This window comes from Macaca mulatta, chromosome 16, assembly GCF_049350105.2.
Source record: "Macaca mulatta isolate MMU2019108-1 chromosome 16, T2T-MMU8v2.0, whole genome shotgun sequence".
NCBI classification, from domain to species: Eukaryota; Metazoa; Chordata; class Mammalia; order Primates; family Cercopithecidae; genus Macaca; species Macaca mulatta.
Genome location: NC_133421.1, coordinates 45,937,676 through 45,961,356, shown reverse-complemented (window position 1 = coordinate 45,961,356; position 23,681 = coordinate 45,937,676). Strand labels below are relative to the sequence as shown.

General features: G+C 40.3%; 1 protein-coding gene across 10 annotated transcripts in view; it reads left to right on the top strand.

Annotated features, from left to right (window-relative positions):
- Positions 1-3,280: 3,280 nt before the first annotated feature.
- The window catches only part of HEATR6 (HEAT repeat containing 6), a 36,988-nt gene continuing 16,587 nt past the window's right edge, over positions 3,281-23,681 (top strand). For all 10 annotated transcript variants that reach the window (XR_013405854.1, XR_013405855.1, XR_013405853.1 and 7 more), the window contains exons 1-11: positions 3,281-3,512; positions 5,995-6,102; positions 8,284-8,424; positions 9,010-9,125; positions 9,958-10,072; positions 11,765-11,866; positions 12,715-12,852; positions 14,829-15,127; positions 15,873-16,050; positions 22,486-22,692; positions 23,072-23,171. Coding sequence is in view for 1 of the 10 variants with exons in the window: in XM_077969659.1 (XP_077825785.1) it covers positions 3,294-3,512; positions 5,995-6,102; positions 8,284-8,424; positions 9,010-9,125; positions 9,958-10,072; positions 11,765-11,866; positions 12,715-12,852; positions 14,829-15,127; positions 15,873-16,050; positions 22,486-22,692; positions 23,072-23,171 (1,723 nt within the window). In the remaining 9 variants the exon portion in view is untranslated. The remainder of the gene's footprint in view (positions 3,513-5,994; positions 6,103-8,283; positions 8,425-9,009; positions 9,126-9,957; positions 10,073-11,764; positions 11,867-12,714; positions 12,853-14,828; positions 15,128-15,872; positions 16,051-22,485; positions 22,693-23,071; positions 23,172-23,681) is intronic.

Here is a 23,681-nt window from a genome sequence, read left to right as displayed (position 1 = left end):
AATTGAAAAGGCTGAAAGCAAAACTACCGATAAGGGGGGGGACTACTATATAATCAAATAGATAGTCTGATGACCCTGAAACAGAACTCAAGGCCAATCCTCCTTCCTAGCCTCTCCTGGTTCAATGTGTAATCTGGATACTGAAATCAAGCTCCTCTCTTCTGGTTTTCCCCATTACAAAATGTGGGAGGTAAAAATCAATGTGTTTATAATTTCTTGTCTATGTTCTTCACAATCACAGCCAGCCTGGGCTGCAATCTGATTTCAACCAATTTGCTGCCTGTGCAGCTTTGACCAACCGTTTATACTCTTTGGCACCATTTTCTCAACTGTAAAAGGGAGAAATAATATCTACCTCATTTGATGCTAAGACTTATAAAACTTTATAGTTTACAAAGCATTTTCACAAAAATCCCACTTGATTTGCACATCAACCAATGGCAAATAGGGGACCCTGAATAAAAAGTTAGTGAGTTCATTCACATTCCAGGGGCTGTGCTAGCCCTGGGCTACAACAGCGAATAAGACAAACGGGATCTGTGCCTTCATGGAGTTAACATTCTAGAGGAAGCAACAGATGATAAAGTAAGCAAATAAACAAGATAACTGCAGGTTATGGTAAATTTTCTGAAGGAAATAATCAAAGATGTGAATTAGAGTGAAATGGGGGCATGCAAGCCTATGTGAGTTAGGATGACCCAGACTCTCATGAAGGGATAAAAATAAAGTCTTGAGAGGTTTCCAAACACGAAAGGAGTGAAATTCCACTGAGGTTCCAGATCATCCGATGACAATGTGCTTAGCACCGCTTAAAGCCCCTCAGTCACTGTAGGACTATGAAAATGTGGAGAATTGAGGAGGAGATAGGAGATTTTCTTGGAAGAAGGCTTTTGCCATGGTGTGTTTCCACAGTTTCAGTGTGGGAAATGGGAGCAGGAGTGCTATTGTATAAACTCAAGCCAATGCAGGGTGCCTTCCAAGACCTTCCTCAGAGCTTGAGATATGTTTCCTTTAGTTGGTAATCATTGCAGAGTAGGGATATCCATTTCCTTAAAGGAACCACACTAATTCACAAGGGTATTTTCTACCAGAACTCAACAGACCGGTATCAGTATACTGTATTTTACAATTCCTGGACCATTCCAACCTGAATAACACAATACGTAGGTCATCCATATTGCAACTTAAGGTCAACCACACCAAACCCAGATCCTTCCCACAGTCTCTTTGAACCACCTGCATTGTGAAAATGACCACTCACATCCTTCTAGCCCAATGTGTAAGACAACTCTTTAGTACTACTTCACATATTCTTGGTCTTACATTCTTATTCTAGCCTTTGCTACAGCAAGTAGTTTATCACAGGCATCTACTAGCTTAGCATAGGTCTAACTGGTGAGAGCCTTGCCTCAGATATGCATCCTAGTTTCCTCACTGTTGCCTCAGGGCTTCTTTGACTATGCAACATAGGACTCCTGCAGGAACCAAGCACAGATACATGCTCAACATAGGAACACCAGTGAATTAATGCCTTGTGGGCAACTTTTGACAATAGAGTCCAAAAGCTGACAGATAAATGCTTCCCCTCTCTGTTCCTTCAGAAGAAGGGTTTTGAGAGCTTCACAAGGCTTCTCAGAAACTCCTGAGGACTGAACAATCAGTCACCCCTTGCAACGGCCATCTCAATAGCACATATTGGTATTAATTCTCCTTCCTTCCTTGTTCATTCCTGGATAAACCACTCACCCATCAACGTCGTCTGAGGCTCTGATTTCAGGGAACCCAGATTAAAATATCCAACGACTAGGTTTCAACTCCTGATCTTCTCTGAACAAATGCTTGAATACATTTCTTTACACGAATACACACACATACATGCACATATACCATGCACATATGGACACAGACCAGGAATAAGAAATAATATACCAGCACAATGGAATCTAAATCCAAACAAAAAATTAACATTTCTCTCCAAGCCCAAAGTCTTCAGAAAACTACCTCTGCTAAAGTATACCCCCAGTTTTCATTCCTGAACAGAAATGTTTTATTCTCAGGATAAAATATACATTCAGGTGACTTCAAGGCTTTCCCTAAGGGCCAAGGGTGAGGTTTTGCTTTATATTTGCATAACTCAAAGGCCCTAGAGACGGTTTTCCCAATCTGCCCAACTGTGAAAGCCAAGCCTCCACTTCCTGGATGACTGAAAACTGATCACAGATTTTTAAATGGCCATTGTATTCTCCAGCTTCTCGACTTCAAAAAATCTTGGGGTGTCTCAACTCAACCCGGTCACCCTTGGGCAGATCATGTTTTACATGATTCAGTTGAACTCCAAAATTACTCTTCTAGTGGGGCGAGGTGCCTCATGATCTATGACAGGATTCACACTGGGAAAAGGGGAGAAAAAGGAACCAAGAGTGCAGCCAGCTGTCACTTAAGTAGGGAAAGCTGCCCTATATTCCACTGGCCAGATTGTAATCACATAGCCACAGCCAACTGCAAGGAATGCTGGGGAATGTAGCCTTTATTCCGGGTGGTTTTGTGCCTGGGGCAAGATTTTAGAAGAGTAGAAGGGTGTCTTAGAACTAGCAGTTTCTGCTACTGCCATCCATAGCATAACCACTCCAACTCCAGCCCGAATCTGAAACTCTAGTACTTAATAGAGTACCTTCAGCCCTGTCCAGGAACAAATTCTGGGAGGGCAAACTTTCTGGAAGCACAAATTGAGAACTCACTTTTCAGTCAGGGCTCAAGAAGGAGTGGCCAGCGAAAAATCTCCAAGTCAATTCTTTCTGTAGCTAATTTCCTCTCTTTTCTCTCCTCTCTCTCTCTTTTTTGAGACAGAGTCTCGCTCTGTCGCCCAGGCTGGAGTGCAGAGGCGCGATATTGGCTCACTGCAAGCTCCGCCTCCCTCAGCCTCCGGAGCAGATGAGACTACAGGCGCCCGCCACCACGCCTGGCTAATTTTTTTTTTTTTTTTTTTTTGTATTTTTAGTACAGACGAGGTTTCAACGTGTTAGCCAGGACGGTCTCCATCTCCTGAGCTCGTGATCCGCCCGCCTCGGCCTCCCAAAGTGCTGGGATTACAGGCGTGGGCCACCGCGCCCGGCCTCCAAGCCAATTTCTGACAAGCATTGTAGGGTACTAGTCGGAGTCGTCCCGCAGTCACGGAAACCCCTCTGAGTCCCAGTCCGGTCCAAAAAAAGTACTTCCGGAAATAGCGCGCGGAGCGGGAGGATGCCCCGGAAGTATTTCCCTGGGACCTCCCCCCTCCCCCACACGTAGAAAAGATGGCTGCTGTGCAAGTTGCGGGCTCCTTGCCTTCCGAGCAGCCGCGGGAGGCACCGCGGGAAGCAATCCCTGAGCGAGGCAATGCGTTTCGCCGCTTGTCTGCCAGGCTCTGCGCCCTTCGCCCGGATGACAGCAGCTCCGCCCGCACCGAGATCCACCTGCTCTTCGATCAGCTCATCTCCGAGAACTACAGCGAGGGCAGTGGCGTGGCTCCGGAGGTAGGCGGCGCGCCCGGGAGAGAGCTGGTGCGGCGCCTGCTGGCCCCAGCCCCACCCCTCCGGGAACCCAGCTGGTGGCCTCCGGCTGCCTTTCCCTGCTGTTCCTACTCTCGCGCCTGATAATTTAGTTTCAGGCTGGCGTGCCCCCTCCTACCTTGGCACATTCTTAGTTCTCCATTTGGAAGACCCTGCAGTGCTTGGCACGCTCGACTCATTCAAAACCCAACTTGACGACTCCTGCTCTGATAATGCCTCGGGTTTCCTCTCTGATACCACCTTTCCATCTGTCCGCACCCTCCTTCACTTCCTCTCTATGCACCCAGAACACTTTGTTGACAAAATGCATTAGTACTGTTTATTGCGTACATGGTACACGGACCACGTGGGAATCTTACAACTTGAGTAGTATTAGGTCTTTTTTTGCTGATGAAAATACTGAAGCTCATAAAAATACAGTATACAAAACTTTGCCACAAAGCCCCTACGTTTTGTATTCCTACATACTGGCTCCTCCCCTCTGCCGTCTTTTTGAGTAATCTTACACACATAAGGCCTTAAATTAATGAATTCTCTGAACTGTTGACACCATGGCCTTCTGGCCCTACGTAGGAAAGAGGGAAGTGGTGCAAGTTGCCTGCTTGCACAGGCATTTCAAACTAGACAGTTCCTAAAGATGAAATTCATCAGCTCCAAACTCACATTCCCGTCCCCAACCCATCCCACCTTCCAACACACATGCACCATCCACCAAGTCACACAAGACACAAACACTGTTTCTTCCCTCCATCCCAGATCCTGTCCAATTCAGATATTTCAGAATGTGTCTCATATATATTTCTCAGTTCATCCCCTCCTGTCTGTTCCCATAGCGAGTGCCTTAGACCTCAGGCAAGGCGTCTTATGCCTGGACTGTTCCACTGGTCTCTTCTAACTGATCTCCTGCCTCCTGTCTAGCTCCTCTCCAAGCCAGTCATTCCTCTGATGCTAGAATGATCTTTTCTTTAGGAGGAAAAAAATTTGATCATAAAATTTAAAATCTGCTTTGGAAAAGTCTTCAATACGTATCGGTAAATGGTTGAAGCAAGTTGCAGAACAATTCATACAGAATGAGATCTGTATGAAGCTGGAGGAGGGATTTTAAAATATGTGTGTTTATGTATGCAAAGTAAAAGGTCTGAAAGAATTGACAACAGAATAATAGTGTATGTCATTAGGAAGCAGAGTGAGATTAAGGCAGTAGTCGGGGACTTTTGCTGTATTTGTATAATTTGATACTTTTGCAACAAAATTTCGTACCTTTCCATTCTCTCCTGTTACTCCTTTTGTTCCTGTGTGCAGTCATTTAAAACTTGCTGTTCTTCAGGCACCTGCTGGTGTTTCACATCTCCAGGTTTTTGCATACTCTGACCACTTTGCTTGCAGTGTTTTTTGATGCCCTATCTGGCAAATTTCTCCTCATCCTTCACATCATTCCAGGTTCTGCTTTACAATCACCTCCACAAGGCCTCCCTAATTACTGTTTCTGGACAGAGTTTGTACTTTATTCTTTCAGCACTTTGTTCACCTTATTTTAATTATTTGTTGTGTTTCTTTCTGTCACTAGTTTATGAGCTCTTTGAGGTTCGGGAACATGTTTGTTTTTACCTTTGGAGCCCAAGGACCTAGCACACTATGGCACATTGTGGGTGCTCGGAACCTTGTCATTCTGTAAACATCGATGGATGAATGAAAAGTGTGACTTGCAAATAGGTCCCTCTTCTTTTTTTTTTTACGAATTCCCTAATTATGCATAAAATCCATAGAAGTGTTAGGTCTGATTTTTCCCAATGACATTGAAAATCTGGTTCACTTACCTTTTGGTATTTTTAACTTGCAGTTTGTGCTTTTATGCCCTAGAAGCCTTTCTTTGGTTGTTTAATTATATTGTCTCTACATATATAGAGAGTAGAGTCTTCAGCCTGACCAAAACCATGTTGATTCTTTTCCTTTTTTTTTTTTCTTTTTTCTTTTAAGAGACAAGGTCTCACTCTGTCATCCAGACTAGAGCGCAGCAGCAAGATCATAGCTCACTGTGATCTTGAACTCCTGGGCTCAAGCTGTCCTCCCACCTCAGCCTCCCAAGAAGCTAGGACTACACACCACCATTTCCAGATAATTTTTTTTTTTTTAAGTTTTTTCTGTAGAGATGGAGTCTCACTATGTTGCCCAAGCTGGTCTTGGACTCCTGGGCTCAAGCAGTCCTCCCGCTTTGACCTACCAAAGAACTGGGATTAGGTGTGAGCCACTGTGCCTGACTTTTTCCTTCTTTTTTAGCACATCGTATTTTTGTGCTGTCACTTCATTTTTTTCCTTCCTGCCTCACATTTTCTTTCCCCATTTGAATGTGAATATTTACTTTTGTTTTCCCATTTGGCTGTGTTTTGAGGATCTTCACTTGACTAATAAGTATTTTACTTCTTCTTTGTTTTCTTTTTTTTGGTAGGACGTAAGCGCTCTTCTTGTCCAGGCTTGCCGACTGGTACCTCTTAACCAGAATCATCTTGTCAGCAAAGTGTCCCAGCTTATCCACCATTTACTTAACAGATTACAGGTAATCATGTGTGTAACTCTAGAATTCAGATCATGAACTTTTGAGACTAAGCAGATACCTTTGGAATACTACATCTGTAGTAGGTATGATAGATTGTTTTTTGAGATGCTATAGGAAAAGCAAATGCCTTAATAAGAATACTTTTAAAGCAAATATAACTGATCCAAAAAAAAAATTATTCTGTAGAATTCTAGTAGTTTGTCTATTAGAAGTATGCCTTTCTGTTCGGTTCAGTTAACCAGTATAATTCAGGCCCCCCAGCCTTATAATTTCTTTTTTTTTTTTGAAACAGAGTCTCACACTGTTTCCCAGGCTGGAGTGCAGTGGCGCTATCTTGGCTCACTGCAAGCTCCACCTCCTGGGTTCACGCCATTCTCCTGCCTCAGCCTCCTAAGTAGCTGGGACTACAGGTGCCCACCACCACACCTGGCTAATTTATAATTTCTTATGGAAGATATATTTGAACAAAATATATCTAAGAATAAATTGAAATAACCCCCTACCTCTTTCCCACCAATATTTTTCCCCTTTCCTGAAGCTACCATTTTTGTGGTCTACTTTTGATGCTTCTAAAATATAAGAAGTAGCTTGGGACCAAGGGGACAGAAGGATAAAAAGAGCCCAGTTATTTATTTAAGACTGTTACCACATGAGTATGTGCATATATTTAAGAGCACAAAATATATCAACTAGCATTATGTGAATTAGGATGCTTTTGGCTGCAAGAAGCAGAAAAGCCATCCCAGAGTCACTACACAACTTTTAAAAAAATAAAAAGGAATCACTCCATGTCCCAAGTCCCAAGGGAGGCATCTGTAGCCCCTTAATAATAAGAGGCTCATCTTTCCCTTCACCATCCTCAGCATGTGGGTTACCTTCAGCTAGCATCTCTCACAGTGATAAGATGGCTATGCCAATTCTGGACATCCCCTGCCAAAGAAATGATTAATGTTCAGCAGAAGCTAAATAACTGTATTTTATATTGTGTCTCTTGTACTTAAGAGTAAGGAAATGTGTCCCATAAACTCTCTACTAGACTCCCCAGTATCTTGCTGGAGAGACTAATAGCTCCAGCCAGTAGTTTCAGCCTTCACTACACATTAGAATCACTTGGAGGAGGGCTTAAGCTCCCTCGATGCTTACAATGTGCAGCAACAATTAGCCTACATCAGGGTTTCTCAGCCTCAGCACTATTGATATTTTGGCCCATATATCATTGTTTTAGGGGCTGTCTTGCACATTGTGGAATGTTTAGCAGCATCCTTGGCCTCTGCCCACTAGACGCCAGTAGCAGCTCTCCAATTGTGGCAGTCAAAAATGTATATAGGCATTGCCAAATGTTTCTTGGGGGTTAAGGTTGCCCCAGGTTGCCCCACTCTCTTAAACTAATTAGCGTTTACCCTTAGGTCTCATGTGGGAGAGGTGGACTTCCAAATTAAATTAGTACTCTGCCAGCAGGGAAGGAAGAAATGAATGCTGGTCGGTAACCAACCAACTCTGCTGCATGGAGTAAGGCTGTTTTCAGTTTAGAATTGTTGAAACTAACATGGGGTAGCTCCTGTATGTTTACTATTCTCAGGTGTATCGTCTTTGTAACACTGGCAATTAGAGATGTTCCTGAACACCTGTGGCACCTATCACCCTTTACCAGCTTTCCAGCATTTGGTGACAGTCTCAACTGTCCATGAATTGACACTTGGATTAGTCTGGTCTGTCCCAACAAGATGATCAGCTCCGTGACAGCAGGGATATGCCTTGTCTTCAGGGGGTATTCCCCAGGTCATGTTAGAGATGCAGTAGGTGTTTAGCAGTTATATTGGTTCACTGTGTATTCGTTGAGTGTATTATGTATAAGGCAGTTTAATTAAATTTCAGTGCATTGAAATACTCATATCTGTGTATTCACAGCTGCCAATGTCTGGTTAGTTCAAGGAAAAGTTACAAGGACTTTATCAAGTTCTACTTTACTAAAGAGGAAGAAGTGAGCAAGACCTTAGGGCGGGGAGAAGGCCCCTACGTTGATCAAACTTTCAGGCCCTTTAGAGGTGATCCTTTTGACACATAAATGACAGACACACACTCTGTCTTTTATACAGCTTGATTCAGGTGAGCATACATGTCCATAAAAGCATAATATCTTTTAAAATTTAGATCAGAATATATCTTTTCCTGTTGTGTTAGGTAATTGTGGATGAACAGCACTTGGATTTCCTGTTGGCGTATACTATTTCGGCTATTCATCAGTGTAGTTCCTGGACACACATGGAAATTCTTCAAGCCCTGGCAGCTCTGGTATACTGCAATGGCTCAAAATGTCAAAAGGTAGTTTAAAGTGCTTTATCCTTCCTTTGAAAGGCCAGGAGCACAGGCTCTGGTGCCAACACTGTGTTCAGGTTTCTATCTTGCTACTAATCTCTAGCAATTCTTACTTAACCACTCTGGGCCTTGTTTCCTCATGTATAAAATTATTACTCTGAGGATGAAGTGAGACAATACTTGTCAAGTTCATGGCCCTCGGTAAATAGTAACCATTATTCTTAATATTATCATTACCCATCAGCCATTCAGCCACACTAAAGAGCATCAGCTGCTTCCTAGGCTGGGAGTAATGATCCTTATTGATGCTTTTTGGCATATCTTTGCATATCCATCTGAGACATTTATCTAACAGCTAGTCTTTTGGTGCTTAACTGCCATTTAGTTAAAAAAAAGAAAGAGAGAGAGAGAAAGAGAGAGAAAAAAGAGAAGGAAAGAAAAAGAAAAAGGAAGGGAGGGAGGAAGGGAGGGAGGGATGGGGAGGGAGAGGGGGAGGGAGGGAGGGAGGGAAGGAAGGAAGGAAATCTGTGTAAAACATAATATTTTCCTAGAAGCTTTTCTTTGACCTATGTTGACTCTTACTTGTCTTAGTACCTCCCAGAGCTACTAGGCAAGACCGGACTCTTAATGAAGTTGAGTGACTTGGCTCAGTCTGATCCTGAAGTCAGGAGAGCTGCAGTACATTGTATGGCAAACTTATGTCTCAGGTATGTGGCTCCAGTCAAGTTTCTCAACAATCATAAGATAGTTCCTCTGTTGGGCCTTTTGTAGGTAGTTCCCTCTGCCTGAAGCCGGGGCCGACTTAGACAAATAGCTAACCTTGCATTTCCCATGTACTTTACTAATAAAATCATCTTATGTTGTTTGTTAATTTTAATATTGCTTGTAAAGAAGGAAAAAATAGACTAGGACCATATTCCTAAAATGTGGTAATAGTGACATAATGTGCAGTATGTCAAAATTTTGTTTTCTATTGGTATAACTTCTAAGGATATTAAGTTTTTAGAAGGATATATTCATGCAAATTTCAGTGCTGGCGAGATGTATCTGTAAAGGGCAATTTCTTTTCTTTGAAGAAGACAGAAACAGTCCCAGCTGCTCCCCCTAGATTCTCACAGTAGGCAATTGGAAACGAGCAGCACAAATGTGAACTCGTCTCTGCATGCCACAGTGCTGTCCAGTGAGTAGGAAGGCAGGCACAGATGTGTGGTTCTAGCTTGACAGGACCTGTCTGGATTATTTCCCTCTTGGGACTGAACAGCAGAACTAAAACAAGATTTTTCTTTCTCCATACTTTTTCTGCCACAAAATTCTGTAACCTTTCCTTATGGAATCCACCCTTCCTCTTACTCATTCTAGCCCTGTGCCTGTCCCCCAGCAGTAACTAATTAACCAAAATAATAACTTTTCATAGCATAGTTGCATTCAAGGGTATATTCCAACTCTAATAGTCCATATTACTGCTATTTTTAATTAGTCTTTTGCAAGCCTCATTTCAAAAGAGACTGAGTTTGAGTTGTTTTCTCTATACGCATTTAGTGTGCCCGGACAGCCATATTTGGAGGAACCCTACCAAAATATCTGTTTCCAAGCTTTCCTGACTATTTTACAATCTCCAAAATCATCTGATATGGATGATATCACATTTTGCATGGTAAGTGGACTATCATTGCTCTAGTGAATGTCGTGGATATGTCTAGCAGCAGATTGGAAAAGTGTTACTAATGAGTTTAATTTGCACTATTAGCTTTGTCTAGAGCAATACACATAGATGAAATGTTTGTAACCTAAAAAGACTAAAATCATACCGTTTCGGTTTAAATTATAAGAAGCTTTTTATTTGCTACATTTTACAATTCTAGCTTTTTAGAGGAAACTATTCTTTTTCCTTCTGAGTATAAAAGCAACAGTTGCAGGCTAGTGACTATCTTTAAGATGGAAGTGAAGAGAGATTTCGGCCGGGCGCGGTGGCTCAAGCCTGTAATCCCAGCACTTTGGGAGGCCGAGATGGGTGGATCACGAGGTCAGGAGATCGAGACCATCCTGGCTAACATGGTGAAACCCTGTCTCTACTAAAAATACAATAAATTAGCCAGGTATGGTGGCGGGCGCCTGTGGTCCCAGCTACTCGGGAGGCTGAGGCAGGAGAATGGCGTGAACCGGGAGGCGGAGCTTGCAGTGAGCTGAGATCCAGCCACTGCACTCCAGCCTGGGCGACAGAGTGGGACTCCGTCTCAAAAAAAAGAGAGAGATTTCAGCAAATATATCTGCAATATTTTATTTCTTTTTTAAAAATATGCAAATGACATTTGTTAACATCTTTTAGAGTAACACATTTCAAATGTTATGTATCTAAGATAAAGTTCCTTCTAGTCTCCTGCTCAGATATAGCCACTGAAGACAATTTGTGCTGTGTGCTCTCAGTTTTTTTTAATATATGTAAATGAGCATATTTACAACTTTAAATGGGGTCATATTTAACATGCTCTTTTGTAACTTTCTTGTTTTGTTAAAACTTAATATCTCTGGGACATCTATTTGGTTCCTGTTAATATACCTCATACTTTCTAACTGCTATGGCTGGAAGACCTTGGACAAATTAGTTAACTTCTTGGAGCCTCCATGTTCCTCCCTGAAAAGGGACTGATATAACCACGTTGTGGGGTTCTTAAGAGAAGTAGATGAAATAAAGCATTCAAAGGGTCTGCTGTTCTTGTTGTTGAGTTTTACATTTAGTAGAGGGTTAGCTTCTTTTATAATTATTATCATAATCATCATAACTGAAGTTTTAAAAATTTTCCCACTATTTCAAACAAGACTACAGTTCACATCATCCCAACGTAGGAAGTATTTCTTAAGGACAGAGTTCTAGAAATGAGATTACTGAGTCAATAAATCAATCTTGGTCAGAATTGCCCTCCAGAAACCAAGTTTTTATAATTTATCACCTGTTCCCACATACGTCCCCTTGCCTTTAAGAGGGCTGGGTTTGCCATGTTACAGAGCTTCCCCAATTCTGATCTGTGCTATCTCTCTTTTATCCCTTATCACAGTTTTCTTGCTAAACATTTCTCTCTTTTTTCTTACTCACCATTTGTACGTATGGGTTTATAAACATGTACAATAAGACCACTTCATTATTCTTTTCTTCTAGAAAAGAATTCATGGTAGTTTATCAGGTCTCCTTGGATCTTCGTCTCTGCTCTGTGTGTATATGTGTGTGTCTAAAGGTTTTTTTCATTATCCAGGGACTGTCTCTCTTCCTTCCTAAGTGGTGCTAGTAAGTTGATTCCTGGACAACCAGATTTTATTTTGCCTTCTAACTGGGTCTCCCTTTTCCCCCTAGTTACTGCAAAATGCATTAAAAGGTATACAGTCACTTCTAAATGGTGGGAGAATGAAACTAACGCAGACTGATGAACTTGGAGCACTTTTAGCTGTGCTAAAGGTAAGGCAAGTCTTCATGTGATCTTTCCTGTTTCAACCCATGGTACAAGGACCACTTTACATCCTGATTCTAAGGCTAACTTTGAGGTATTAAAAGTTCTTACATATATTTTGAGAAAGTAGACAAAAATGTTCATATTCAAAGACACTTAAGAACAGAAAATAATAAATCTCCATTTAATACATGCATCAACATTTTAAAATTATCTCTGAATCTTAGGAAGGGAATAGGTAGGGGGGTATGACCTGTAGAAAATTTAATTATAGATTATGTTGTACCTGTTTGTACTTGCAAGAAGAGCCAGTGCTTCTCCTTGACTTTCTCCTCCAAGTAGTAGGCAGGCCAACCAAGACGTGTGTCAGTGGGCAGCTTCCGAGCGTGCCAGTCAGTCGGAAAGTCAGGCCAGCATCTCCGGGGACCCGGCGTCTTCAGCCAGCAAAATAAGAAGTAATTCTTTCCTTGGAGCATTCTCTTGCTCCCACATCAAATAGAGAAACAGCTATAGGTAGAGATAGGTAAAAAAAAAAAAATGATGAATTGGTTTAAAAAAAATTATAGACAGATAAAGTAGTTGGATAAATTTTATGAATAAATGAGGAAACTAAAAGCAGACCTGATTTGATCTGACCAAACCAGATCCAGCTGGAAGCCAGATAAAAGCTCTTCTTTAAGCCCTATGCCTTCAAGGTATCTATTTTCTGTCTCATTTATATTTCCTTAGTAGGCTTTTGAACATTAATCTGTGAGTGTTCTGATCCAGACCTGGTAAATAGCTCTGTTTTATGATTAATGGTTTTTTTGGTTTTGTGTATGTGTGTGTGTGTGTGTCCTTGATTCATCATTATTAGAAGTTCATGTTTCACGGACTCCCCGGACTAAACATAGAGATGCCCACGGTGTTGTACCCAACTCCGCTTCCTCAGTATGATGGGCGAACACCTATCAAACCACAGCAATCAGAATCCAGTGCTTCTCGACCAACTTTGGTACATTTATGTTTATTTTGATTTAAGTTGTGGCTTATTTTTAATAGATTGCTATGTGTGTTTTCTGTGATTTGCATCACTACTACCCTAAAAACCTACCTTGAATTTTATTTCAGTTTAGGGTTGTTAGCATAGTAACTTTAAATTCATCTGATGGTCAAAGTACCAGTTAAGCATCTTATACTTCTTAGAGGTATAGTCAGTGTGACAGCTATAAAAATGAGCATCCACTTTATACCCCAAACCAAGCATTCTCATCCCCATGATGCTCAAGACCAGGAGTCAACAAATGTTTTCTAAACTTTCTCTACAAGGCTAGTAAATACTTTAGGTCTCTGTCATAACTGCCAACTCCATTGTAACAGAGCAAAAGCAGCCATAGACACTATGTAAATGAATGGGCATGACTGTTTCACTAAAACTTTATTTGCAGAAGCAGGCTGAGTGTTGGGCTGGATTTGGCTTTTGGGCTATAATTTGCCAGCCCCTCTCTAGATTGTTAGAAGCCCACCTACCAGTCAGCACGCCATCTCCACACCTTACAATCATCTGATTTCCCAGCCTTTCCAGATAGCTGCCATCTGCCTCATGCTTAGGTTGGAGAACTTGGAGCATACAGATGTATGGCCAAGGATTCACTTCCAGAAATGTCATACCTGATCAAAATGCTTCTTATTAGAAATTATTTCACTCATTCACTCACTCAGCATTTACCCAACGTCTGCTGTATTCCAGACACTGTGCTAAGCACTAAGTATATAGACTGGCTGCTTTTAGGAGTTTGAGGGAGAAGGCAAAGATGGATAAATAGACAACTACAATGCAATATTATTGTTTCTCTCGTTAGAATATTCACAGAGTACTCTGGGAGCACATGGAGGGCACCCAGTCTAAATGGAGGAGGAGGAGGAGGCTTTTTAAAGGTGTGGTAGCTAAACAGAGATTTCAGAGTGAGTAGCAGTACTGACAAGGAGGAATGAGTGTTTCATGCTGATAAAATGAAAGGCGCATAGACATAGAGAATGAAAGTATACATTGCCCATTTGTTAACTAGCAGGACTAGAGTTTCAGTGCGGCAGAGAAAGAGTGGAGCCATTGTGTAGCAGAGGCTGAATGATGAGATTCTTGTACAGGAGGCTGAGGAGTTTGGGTTTTTATCTCGTAGGCAATAGAGATTCATTAAAGAATCTTGTATAGGGGAATGACGTTATCAGATTTGCGTCTTAGAAAAATCACTGTGGTAGCAAATAAAAAAGTATGGGTCTGGGGCCACAATAAGTAGTCCAAGATAGAAGTAATGGGAGCTTCCTTCCCCAAGGCCACAGACTTTGAGAACGTGGAGGAAGACCCAGATTCCAGATATACTTGGATATCAGAAAGAGAGTAACAGGGAGAAAGAAAGAAAGAAACTGGCTTCTACTTAGTATCTACTTCTACAGAGACCCAAGGCCCTGAAATGTGCATTGTATGTAATGGACTACCATCTCTTCTATGCAGGCATGTAGTGATACTAGCTATGTATCTTACTTGGAGAACTGATAAAATAGACACTCAAGTCATTTTCTATAGGCTTTAATGCTCTTGAGAAATTCCAATTGAGAAGGCTGAGTACTTTCCCAACACCGGTGCAAGGTAGGTGGTATTAGCCGCATACTTACAGATAAGCAAGGTCAAGCTCAAGAGAGGCTAAATGATTTGCCTCATGTCAGAGAGGTACAATTTAAACCCAGGCCACGTGTTTTACTGTGTCTCATGTATTTCATTCCTTCTTTCTAATAGTAGACAGTCAGCACTTAGCATCGTGCCTGTTGCCTAGGGTATTAAAGAAGTTCCACTTTTTTCTTTTCTCTTTTCTTCTTTCTTTAAACTACATGTTGGGGACATATTTAGTCACTTTAACATGAAGAAGTAATGATTCAGTGAAAAGCCATTCTGAAGTAGCTGTTATGTATGTCTTCGTTTGCTCCTAAAATCAGAATAAAAAGAAAAAATCCAAAGTTAAACCAAAGAAAATCCAGCAAGGAGAGGAGGAGGAAAAGGAATCCAGTGGTGAAATAGAGGCAGCCTCAGTCACTGGCACAGGCAGAGTGAACCTGCATGAAGGGAACACTTGGTCTCCCTCCTCCCTGGGTGTCCAGAGTTTGCCTTTAGATGGAAGTGGAGCTGCAGGAAAAGATGGAGTCTCCTCACCCTTCAGTTCTTCCAGTTGGAAAAGGGTCAGCAGTAGTGAGTCAGACTATTCTGATGCTGAAGGAGGCATGCAGAGTAAAATGAGGTAGTAGTATTTTGTTACATTTTTATATGTTGTATTCTAAGTTGCATGTAAGTGTATAACTTTCCTGAAAAACTTGACTGCTGCATGTGATTTAACTTGAAGAGCCTGATTTCTGGGGGCATGGTGTTATTCAGAACATGACTTGCTGTCTTGATCTGCCATTGCACATGTCATTCCTCTCCTTAGAATATTCTTTTTTGCCTTTTCATCTTGCGAACCACTACTCATCTTTGATATAGGCTCTGAAATCATATTCCCCGGGAAGCCTTTTCTGCCTTAGTGTTATTCGTGACATATTATGGTTATCTCCTTAACTGTCCCTCGCTGCCTGGCTTGTCAAGGCTGGGGCTTTGTTTATGTCTAGCAGCCTCAGCATGATGCCTGGCACATACACAGGTCATTCAGTAATACTCGTTGAATGGATGGATGGATACTCGGCAGTGTTTCGTGTCGAACACTAGTTTCCTGATATCAAAATGTTGTCCTCTTGTTCTCCAGTTGTGTTTTTTAATTGTCAGCCTTAATAACTTGTTATAGAAACAAATTGTCTTAACATGTTTTGATTGTACTTTGAAAGAAAAATTTTAATAACACATTGACATCTTTAGGAATTATTTAGAATGTTTAATTTTTGTATGTATCTTTTGAATTAGTGGAAATAAATACCAAATACCGTTTCATGTTTGCATTTTGAAAAAAAAATGATTTTTTAAATGGTTTTTTTTTTTTCTCTTGGGTATGAAAGGTCTTACCAAGCCAAAGTTCGCCAAGGAGCCTTAGTTTGTTTTCTTTCTACTATAAAATCGATAGAAAAAAAAGTTCTTTATGGCTACTGGTCGGCCTTTATTCCTGATACGCCTGAACTTGGCAGCCCACAATCAGTGTCCTTGATGACTCTTACGTTGAAAGACCCTTCTCCAAAGGTAAGAGAATTTAAACTCTAAGCTTTGTAATAGGAAGAAAAAATGTACAGATCCTTATTGTTTTCTCTGCCTTATCCTATCTGATCTGAATATAGCTCTTAGTAACACTGACCCAAGTTCTGACTTGAGAACCACTGGACAGACAGGAAAATAGGAAGTGGGCTTTTGTGAATAATATGTTGAAGCTGATCATGTAGGATCACTTCTGCCCCAGGGCTTGCTTGAAGCCTGAGCACACTGAATTCTAACTTTGGTGTCTCCCTTGAACTGCACTGAAGCAGCTGTGCTTCTCTTCGTTTTGTGGAAATGTTGATTGCTGTGGTATTTATAATAAGAAAACATCAGAAATGGCTTAAACAACTCAGTAGAATATTACGGTACCTAATGGCTATGAAGGATGCATAAGGCTTAGAAAAATGCTCAAAATGTTCTGTGAAAACACAGGATATAGAATTAAATATACAGTAGGATCCCAAACATGTTTTTTTTCCTTGTAACTTTTCCAGTTTTCAAATCATGTGTAATAAATATTTACATATGTTAATGAGAAAAACTTATTTTTAAAAAAGAAGAAGAAAATGATTGGCAAGCATGGATACCTATAGCAGGATATCTCACGGCTGATCAAATATTTGCCTCTGCTTAAATATGTTAATTCCTCTCCAGAATTTAGCCACTTAACCAAGTAAGGAAAATAGCCTGCTGTTTACAACAGTGAATATTAAAAAGTCATGCCGAATGGCATCTGGGTGTCCTCAGGTAACCAACTACCCACAAAGAGAGGAGTTTTAATTAGGCCAACAGCATATTGTTCCTTTTCTATTTTAAAGATTATTAAGGGGTCAGGGGTGGTAACCCACAATACGTTGGAATTCCATATGAGTCATCTCCTTGAGTAACTTACTATATAAGAACATTTCTGGATGACCCATCAGAAGCTTTTACAGGGTAAAGAAAAATAAGTTAGCTTCAATTTTATACCCCCGCAAAAAAATGACTTGTGGGGTATTTCAAATACTCCTTATCCTAGGAAATTAAACTCGCAGAAATTTTACAAATTAACTAAATCAATAGTGAATGAGAACCTGGGAGAAAAATGGAAAATGAGTGGTGGCAAATAAATCAGTAATGAAGCCATTAGAGTACTTGAAATAAAAGCTGCTAAAAATACTGAGAACATATATTTGAAGACACTCCAGCTAGGGGAGCTGCCAGCAGTGGCCAAGGAGATGGTGCTGTGGAGCAAGCAGCAGCCCAGCTTTATCACCTGTATCACAGCTGCCCAGCCAAGGGGATGCGGGACGTGGGGGTTTGGAACATGAATACATAAAGGTTATGAGGTTGGCCGGGCGAGGTGGCTCAAGCCTGTAATCCCAGCACTTTGGGAGGCCGAGACAGGCGGATCACGAGGTCAGAAGATCGAGACCATCCTGGCTAACACAGTGAAACCCCGTCTCTACTAAAAATACAAAAACTTAGCCGGGCGAGGTGGCAGGCGCCTGTAGTCCCAGCTACTCGGGAGGCTGAGGCAGGAGAATGGCGTGAACCCGGGAGGCGGAGCTTGCAGTGAGCTGAGATCCGGCCACTGCACTCCAGCCTGGGTGACAGGGCGAGACTCCGTCTCAAAAAAAAAAAAAAAAAAAAAAAGGTTATGAGGTCATAGCTGATGAAAATGAATTGGAATAATTTTCCTGACGTTTATATCTTCATATTTTTAAAAATGTTTACATTTCACTTAAAGTGCCATGAGAAATTTCACATATTGCAAAGTGGTCTTATCCATCTCCTTGATTTACATACCTTTTAGACTTGTTCTAGGTATTTAAGTTTGGTGAATGCAAGAAATGTGCTGAGGAAAAAAGATACAGAACTTCCTTCTGGAGATGTCATAGATCCAGTACAAAAAGCCACAAGGAACTCCTGGAGAAATAAAAAACAAAACAAAACAAAACAAAAAAACAGTTGTCCTACTTAAAGAGGATTTTAAAAGATGAAAGAAATTAAATTAGTTCAGTATAATTGCAAGTGAAATGATTGTACTTGAGAGATTTTTTAAATCAAGTGTTAACTTGGAAGGGTTTAAAAAAGTGTGGAGATTATTGTTTACAACAAAGCTTGGAACATACCTTTGCAGTCTGTCCATAGTGTAAGTAACTGTGCACCAAGACATATACTAGAAGGAAGTGTTGTGGTAGGTGATGTCATAGGACAGCCTTTTTTTTTTTTTGAGATGGAGTTTCGCCCTTGTTGCCCAGGCTGGAGTGCAATGGTGGGATCTCGGCTCAATGCAACCTCCACTTCCCGGGTTCAAGTGATTCTGTCTCAGCCTCCCGAGTAGCTGGGACTACAGGCATGCACCACCATGCCTGGCTAATTTTGTAGTTTTAGTAGTGACAGGATTTCTCCATGTTGATCAGGCTGGTCTGGAACTCCTGACCTCAGGTGATCTACCTGCCTCGGCCTCCCGAAGTGCTGGGATTATAGGCGTGAGTCACCGCACCCAGCCCAGTGGGACAGGCTTTTAAAATAAAGACTTCTAGAAAGTTATGTGCATTAAAATTAAAAATAACAGATCATGTAATTAGAATAGAACAGCATTCTGGATTGACCAGATTAAAAGAGCTGCCATGATTTCAGGCCAAGTGGTCATCTCAGGTATTCCTTGTGCATGTAGAGTTAGATGGCTGGAGTTCCTTTTAGCCAGGATTAAATAAGACAACAATAGTTTATCTTGTCATTGAAGTGCTTAGTGGTTAGTTTTGACTTTATGGCAGGTCTGATATGACCCATGGCATACTCAGCTGAAAGTACAATTTTAACTGGTGTACTGAGAAATTTTCTAAAGACCGATGGACAGAAGGAAAGGTGATTAGACTCTTCCAGTCAGAATGCCAACAATAAACAGAGGCTACTTTTAGGAAATTGAAACATGATATGCTAGAATGGTTAACTGGGGAGAAGAAAACTTAGAAATGTCCATTAGGATTTGGCAGTGTTGTGGTACTTGGGAAATGATCACGTTTCCATGTTGGAAATGTGCTTCAGAGAGCACATCTTACATGCTTCCAAAAGGGACAGAGCAAATTATCAATAAAAAGAACAAGACTAATTTAATAATTTCTTTTATATGATTTCCTTAGGTGTTATAAAGGCATATTGTGGAGAATATCATCAAGACTTGTCTAAGAAACAAACTACAGGGCAAACCTTTATCTTGGTATCTTGAGAATTATCCTGATTTACAAATTTTAGGATGATGATTTATTGCTCTTTTAGATTACTATAAAAAGTGAAAACAAATCGAAATCAAGATAATAGATGGTATAACTAGAAAAGAGAATGAAAAGGTTGGAATTGTTAACTGTTATGGAATGGTAGATTTTCTCTCATATGGCCTGCCCAGAACAGGCAATCTTTGCTTAGTGTATTAGCAAAGAACAGGCAGTCTTTAATTAGTGTATCTGTATTCACGCTTCTGATAAAGACATACCCGAGACTAGGAAGGAAAAGCAGTTTAATTGGACTTACAGGTTCACATGGCTGGGGACGCCTCAGAATCATGGCAGGAGGCAAAAGGCACTTCTTTACATGGCGGCAGCAAGAGAAAATGAGGGAGAAGCAAAAGTGGAAACCCCTGATAAACCCATCAGATCCTGTGAGACTATCACGAGAATAGCAGGGGAAAGACCAGCTCCTATGATTCAGTTACCTCCCACAAGTCCCTCCCACAACACGTGAGAATTCTGGGAGATACTATTCAAGTTGAGATTTGGGTGGGGACACAGCCAAACCATATCACTTAGATACCTCCCGATCCAGAGTCCCTGACACAATGCTGAAATGCCTTTACGTAAAAGACAACTGACTTTGGAAGTTAGATCCAATAAAATAACATGTGAACCGTCAGGTACCCTGTATGGAAACTTCAATGGTATCCACTCCCAGCAGGAACTTCTTTGTCACCCTTCCAGAAATATTCTGAGACCAAACACACATAAAGAGGAAAACAAATTAGGATTGACTAAGCTGCCTCAGCAAACATTTCTGCTATGTTCTTAAGTAGCAAAAAAGGAAAAGTACTTTTCTGTTTTATTAGCTTTAGATAAGCCTTCATGACCAAGGAGATGAAACTATACACTAGTAAAACCAAGCACACTGACTTTTGTAAGACTGAAAAGCCTTTCATTCATCATTTTAAATATTCGGACAATAAAAACTTAACAAAATGAGCTCCCTGGAGAGCTACACCTATTATGATTTACTTGCACATTAGTAATTTCTGCTGAAAGTACTGATTAGAACTGGCAAACAAGATATTAAATATTGATATAAGAATAAATAAAGCAAAACTTATACTAGATTCAGTATCTTAAGTAACAGTTATAACAACAAAGATATGAGAGTTTAAAGGAAATTAACTCAGAACTGTGAGAAGTACAATATGATGTAGTATCAAATTTCTATGTAGATTTTATAACTTGGTGGAAAAAAATAACGAATTTCTATGACATTTGTTTGCATCTGTGATAGTCGTGATTTTCCCCTTAAGATGCCAAAATTGTGCTAAAATTTTTGACTTTTGGAATGTTAGTTCATTTCTTTCCATTCGATTTTTAATTTTATTCAGTTTGTGAGCTGTTGGAATTGTGAATTTTATTTGTCTTCTAAAGAAATGAAGGTTTAGCATAAGATCTATCTTGTTGAGTTCAGACCAGCCTCTAGTAGGGATTGGCCAACTGTGGCCTGTAGGGCAAATCTGGCCCAGCACCTGTTTTTGTATGGCCTGTGAGCTAAGAACGGTTTTTACACTTTTAAATGGTTTTAAAATAAAACAATAATATCTCATGTGAAAATTATGTGGAATTCAGATTTCATTGTCTGTAAATCAAGTCTTTTTGGAATACAACCACATTTACTCCTTTACATGTCTGTGCTACAATCATAGAGTTGGGTGGTTGTGATGGAAACTGACCTGCAGAGTCTAAAATATAAAATGTGTACCACTGGCTCTTTACAGAAAAGTTTGCCAGCCCCCGATCTGAGTCCTTTTTGGATCAGCTGACTTGTGTTCATGCCCTTGATGTCTCGTTTTTTCACACATATACACACAGTTTCCTAATACATTGTCAGTTTTCCACCTTAGGGGATTATGCTTCATTCTGAAGTCTGATGCTACTGTACTTCAAATTTCTTTTCAGAGCAATAAGTCTAGATTTCTACGATTCCAGTCTATAAAAGGCCTGCCTGGTGATTTATCATCTGGTTGTTTGGAGATAATATAATTGAAGGCTTTTGGGAAAAGCTTTTTTGCTCCAAACTCAGATATGCTTCATATTGGGTAACTATCTAGGTTAGATTCTAGAATTGTAATGTTGATTCCCTGCTTTTAAATTTTTTGACTAAAAATGTTAATTGTCATTTTTGGATGAGCTGGCTAAAGAGAGTACAATATTATTCCGTATTAATAGTCCTTTGCTTATTACCTGTATCCTGTTTTTGTAAAGTTGGACTTTCTTTTCCTTTCTGATTTTTAATACTGCAAAATCGTCAGAGTACCAATTGAAAGTAATCTTTCAACCTTATTAAGAAAATCTTGGTGCCAGTGACACCTTTCCTGACAAATATAGCAGTCCATGACAAAGATGTACTTTTTGTCCTTTCCATTCATAAGATTGTACTTAATGGTATTCCTTTTTTGAATTGTCAAATACTGTCACTGCAGGCAGTGTTATTTCCTGTACCTGAGACTGTTTCTAAAAGTTGGATCACTAATGATGTCTGCCAAGTTGTATGTACACCAAGTTCCTAAAGTCCTATTTAAGTTACCATTGAACACATACGTAAGAGTGGAAGATGAGGCATAATGTTCTCAGGAACTTTGATAGGAAACAGACTCTAGGCACATGTATTTTTTCTAGCCCGTGGGCTGTTTAGTTCTAACTTTTCAGTTGGCATTCTGCTTGAATAAAGCAGGCCTCTAATCCTTGTTCTCATGCTCAGGATTTCAGATTTTTATGCTATGGTGTAGCTTAGATTTACTTCTTACTATAAGAAATCTAACAGCAATGTGTTTCTAGAGTTTTTTTTAGCCAGGTATGGTGGCACACACCTGTAGTCCTAACTACTTGTGGGGCTGACGTGGGAGGATTGCTGGAGCCCAGGAGTTTGGGGCTGCAGTGGTTATGATTGCACCACTGCACTGCAGCCTAGGTGACAGAGCGAGACTGTGTCTCTAAAATAAAAATAAAATAAAGATTCTTTTCTTAGGTGTGGGATGCAAGTGGCCTAGTTTTTAGGAACTAACAGATAATCCCATTGCCTTTATTATTCTAATTAAAATGATTGTAAATACTTTGAACATTAAGCATGTATAGGAAGAAGGGAATCTGACTCCTAATTTTCAGCTAATCATTGTGAATCATCCCGAAATTTCAGACACGTGCTTGTGCTCTGCAAGTTTTATCTGCCATCTTGGAAGGCTCAAAGCAATTTCTTTCTGTTGCTGAAGATACCAGTGACCACAGAAGGGCTTTTACCCCCTTCTCTGTAATGATCGCTTCCAGCATTAGAGAGTTGCACAGATGTCTTTTGTTAGCTTTGGTGGCAGAGTCATCCTCACAGACCCTTACTCAGATAATTAAGGTAATGTACCAACTGCGGGTTCCAGAGGGGGCTTCTCTGTTTAAATTTTGTATACTGTTTTACATAGCCCAAAAGTAACTTGCCTTAAGAATATAACTAAGTAATAGTTTTATTAAAAATACCCTATTTGGAAGTCTGTACCTATTTGTGTGATCTTACCTATAATCTCTGTATCTCTGTATGTCCTAATAAATGATTTGCTAAAAATACTTCTTTATCTTTAGTTGTACCAATGAGAATACAAGTATTAGTTTAAAAAAAAAAAAAAAAGAACGAATTTTTAGTTGTGTGAAAACTTTTCTAATTAAACGCTGCAAAATTTGTTTCTATGCTGTGGTTTAATCAAGCCTTTTGATGAACTACTTTTTGTGTTTTACAGTGCCTTGCAAATTTAGTATCAAATGCACCTTATAATCGTCTAAAACTCAGCCTGCTGACCAAAGTCTGGAACCAGATAAAGCCTTATATTCGCCACAAAGGTTGGTAGTGTCTTAAACCTGATGGCTTCTTTATATCAGATACAGACTATTAGTAAAAATACATAGATATAGATATATGTATATATTCAAAGCATTTTTACAACTCTTAAGAGATCTCTGCTTATTCTTCTCAACTTTTCAGGGGTATCAGCTGTTGTAAGAATTGACCCCTCAAGTCCCAGTGGAAGTGAGCTAGAGAATTAATTGTAAAGTGTAATGCCTGTTTAATGTTCAGGGCAGTGACCAGAGTATCCCTTTACAATTAAGACTGAGCCAGGTGCAAGCAGCCCCACTCAGGGGTGTGATAGTTTATATCCCTTAGGCATAAGTAGAGCATGGATGGATGGTTAGATAGACAGACAGACGGACAGATAGATACTATCTACTTTTTGGAAAGAAAGACGAATACAAAATTTAACTTCTTTGACGTTATTTCCTGTAAGTTCAGATAAAATCCCAGAACTTCAAATCTTTACTAACTGCAGCCTTATTATTTCCTCCCACACATAA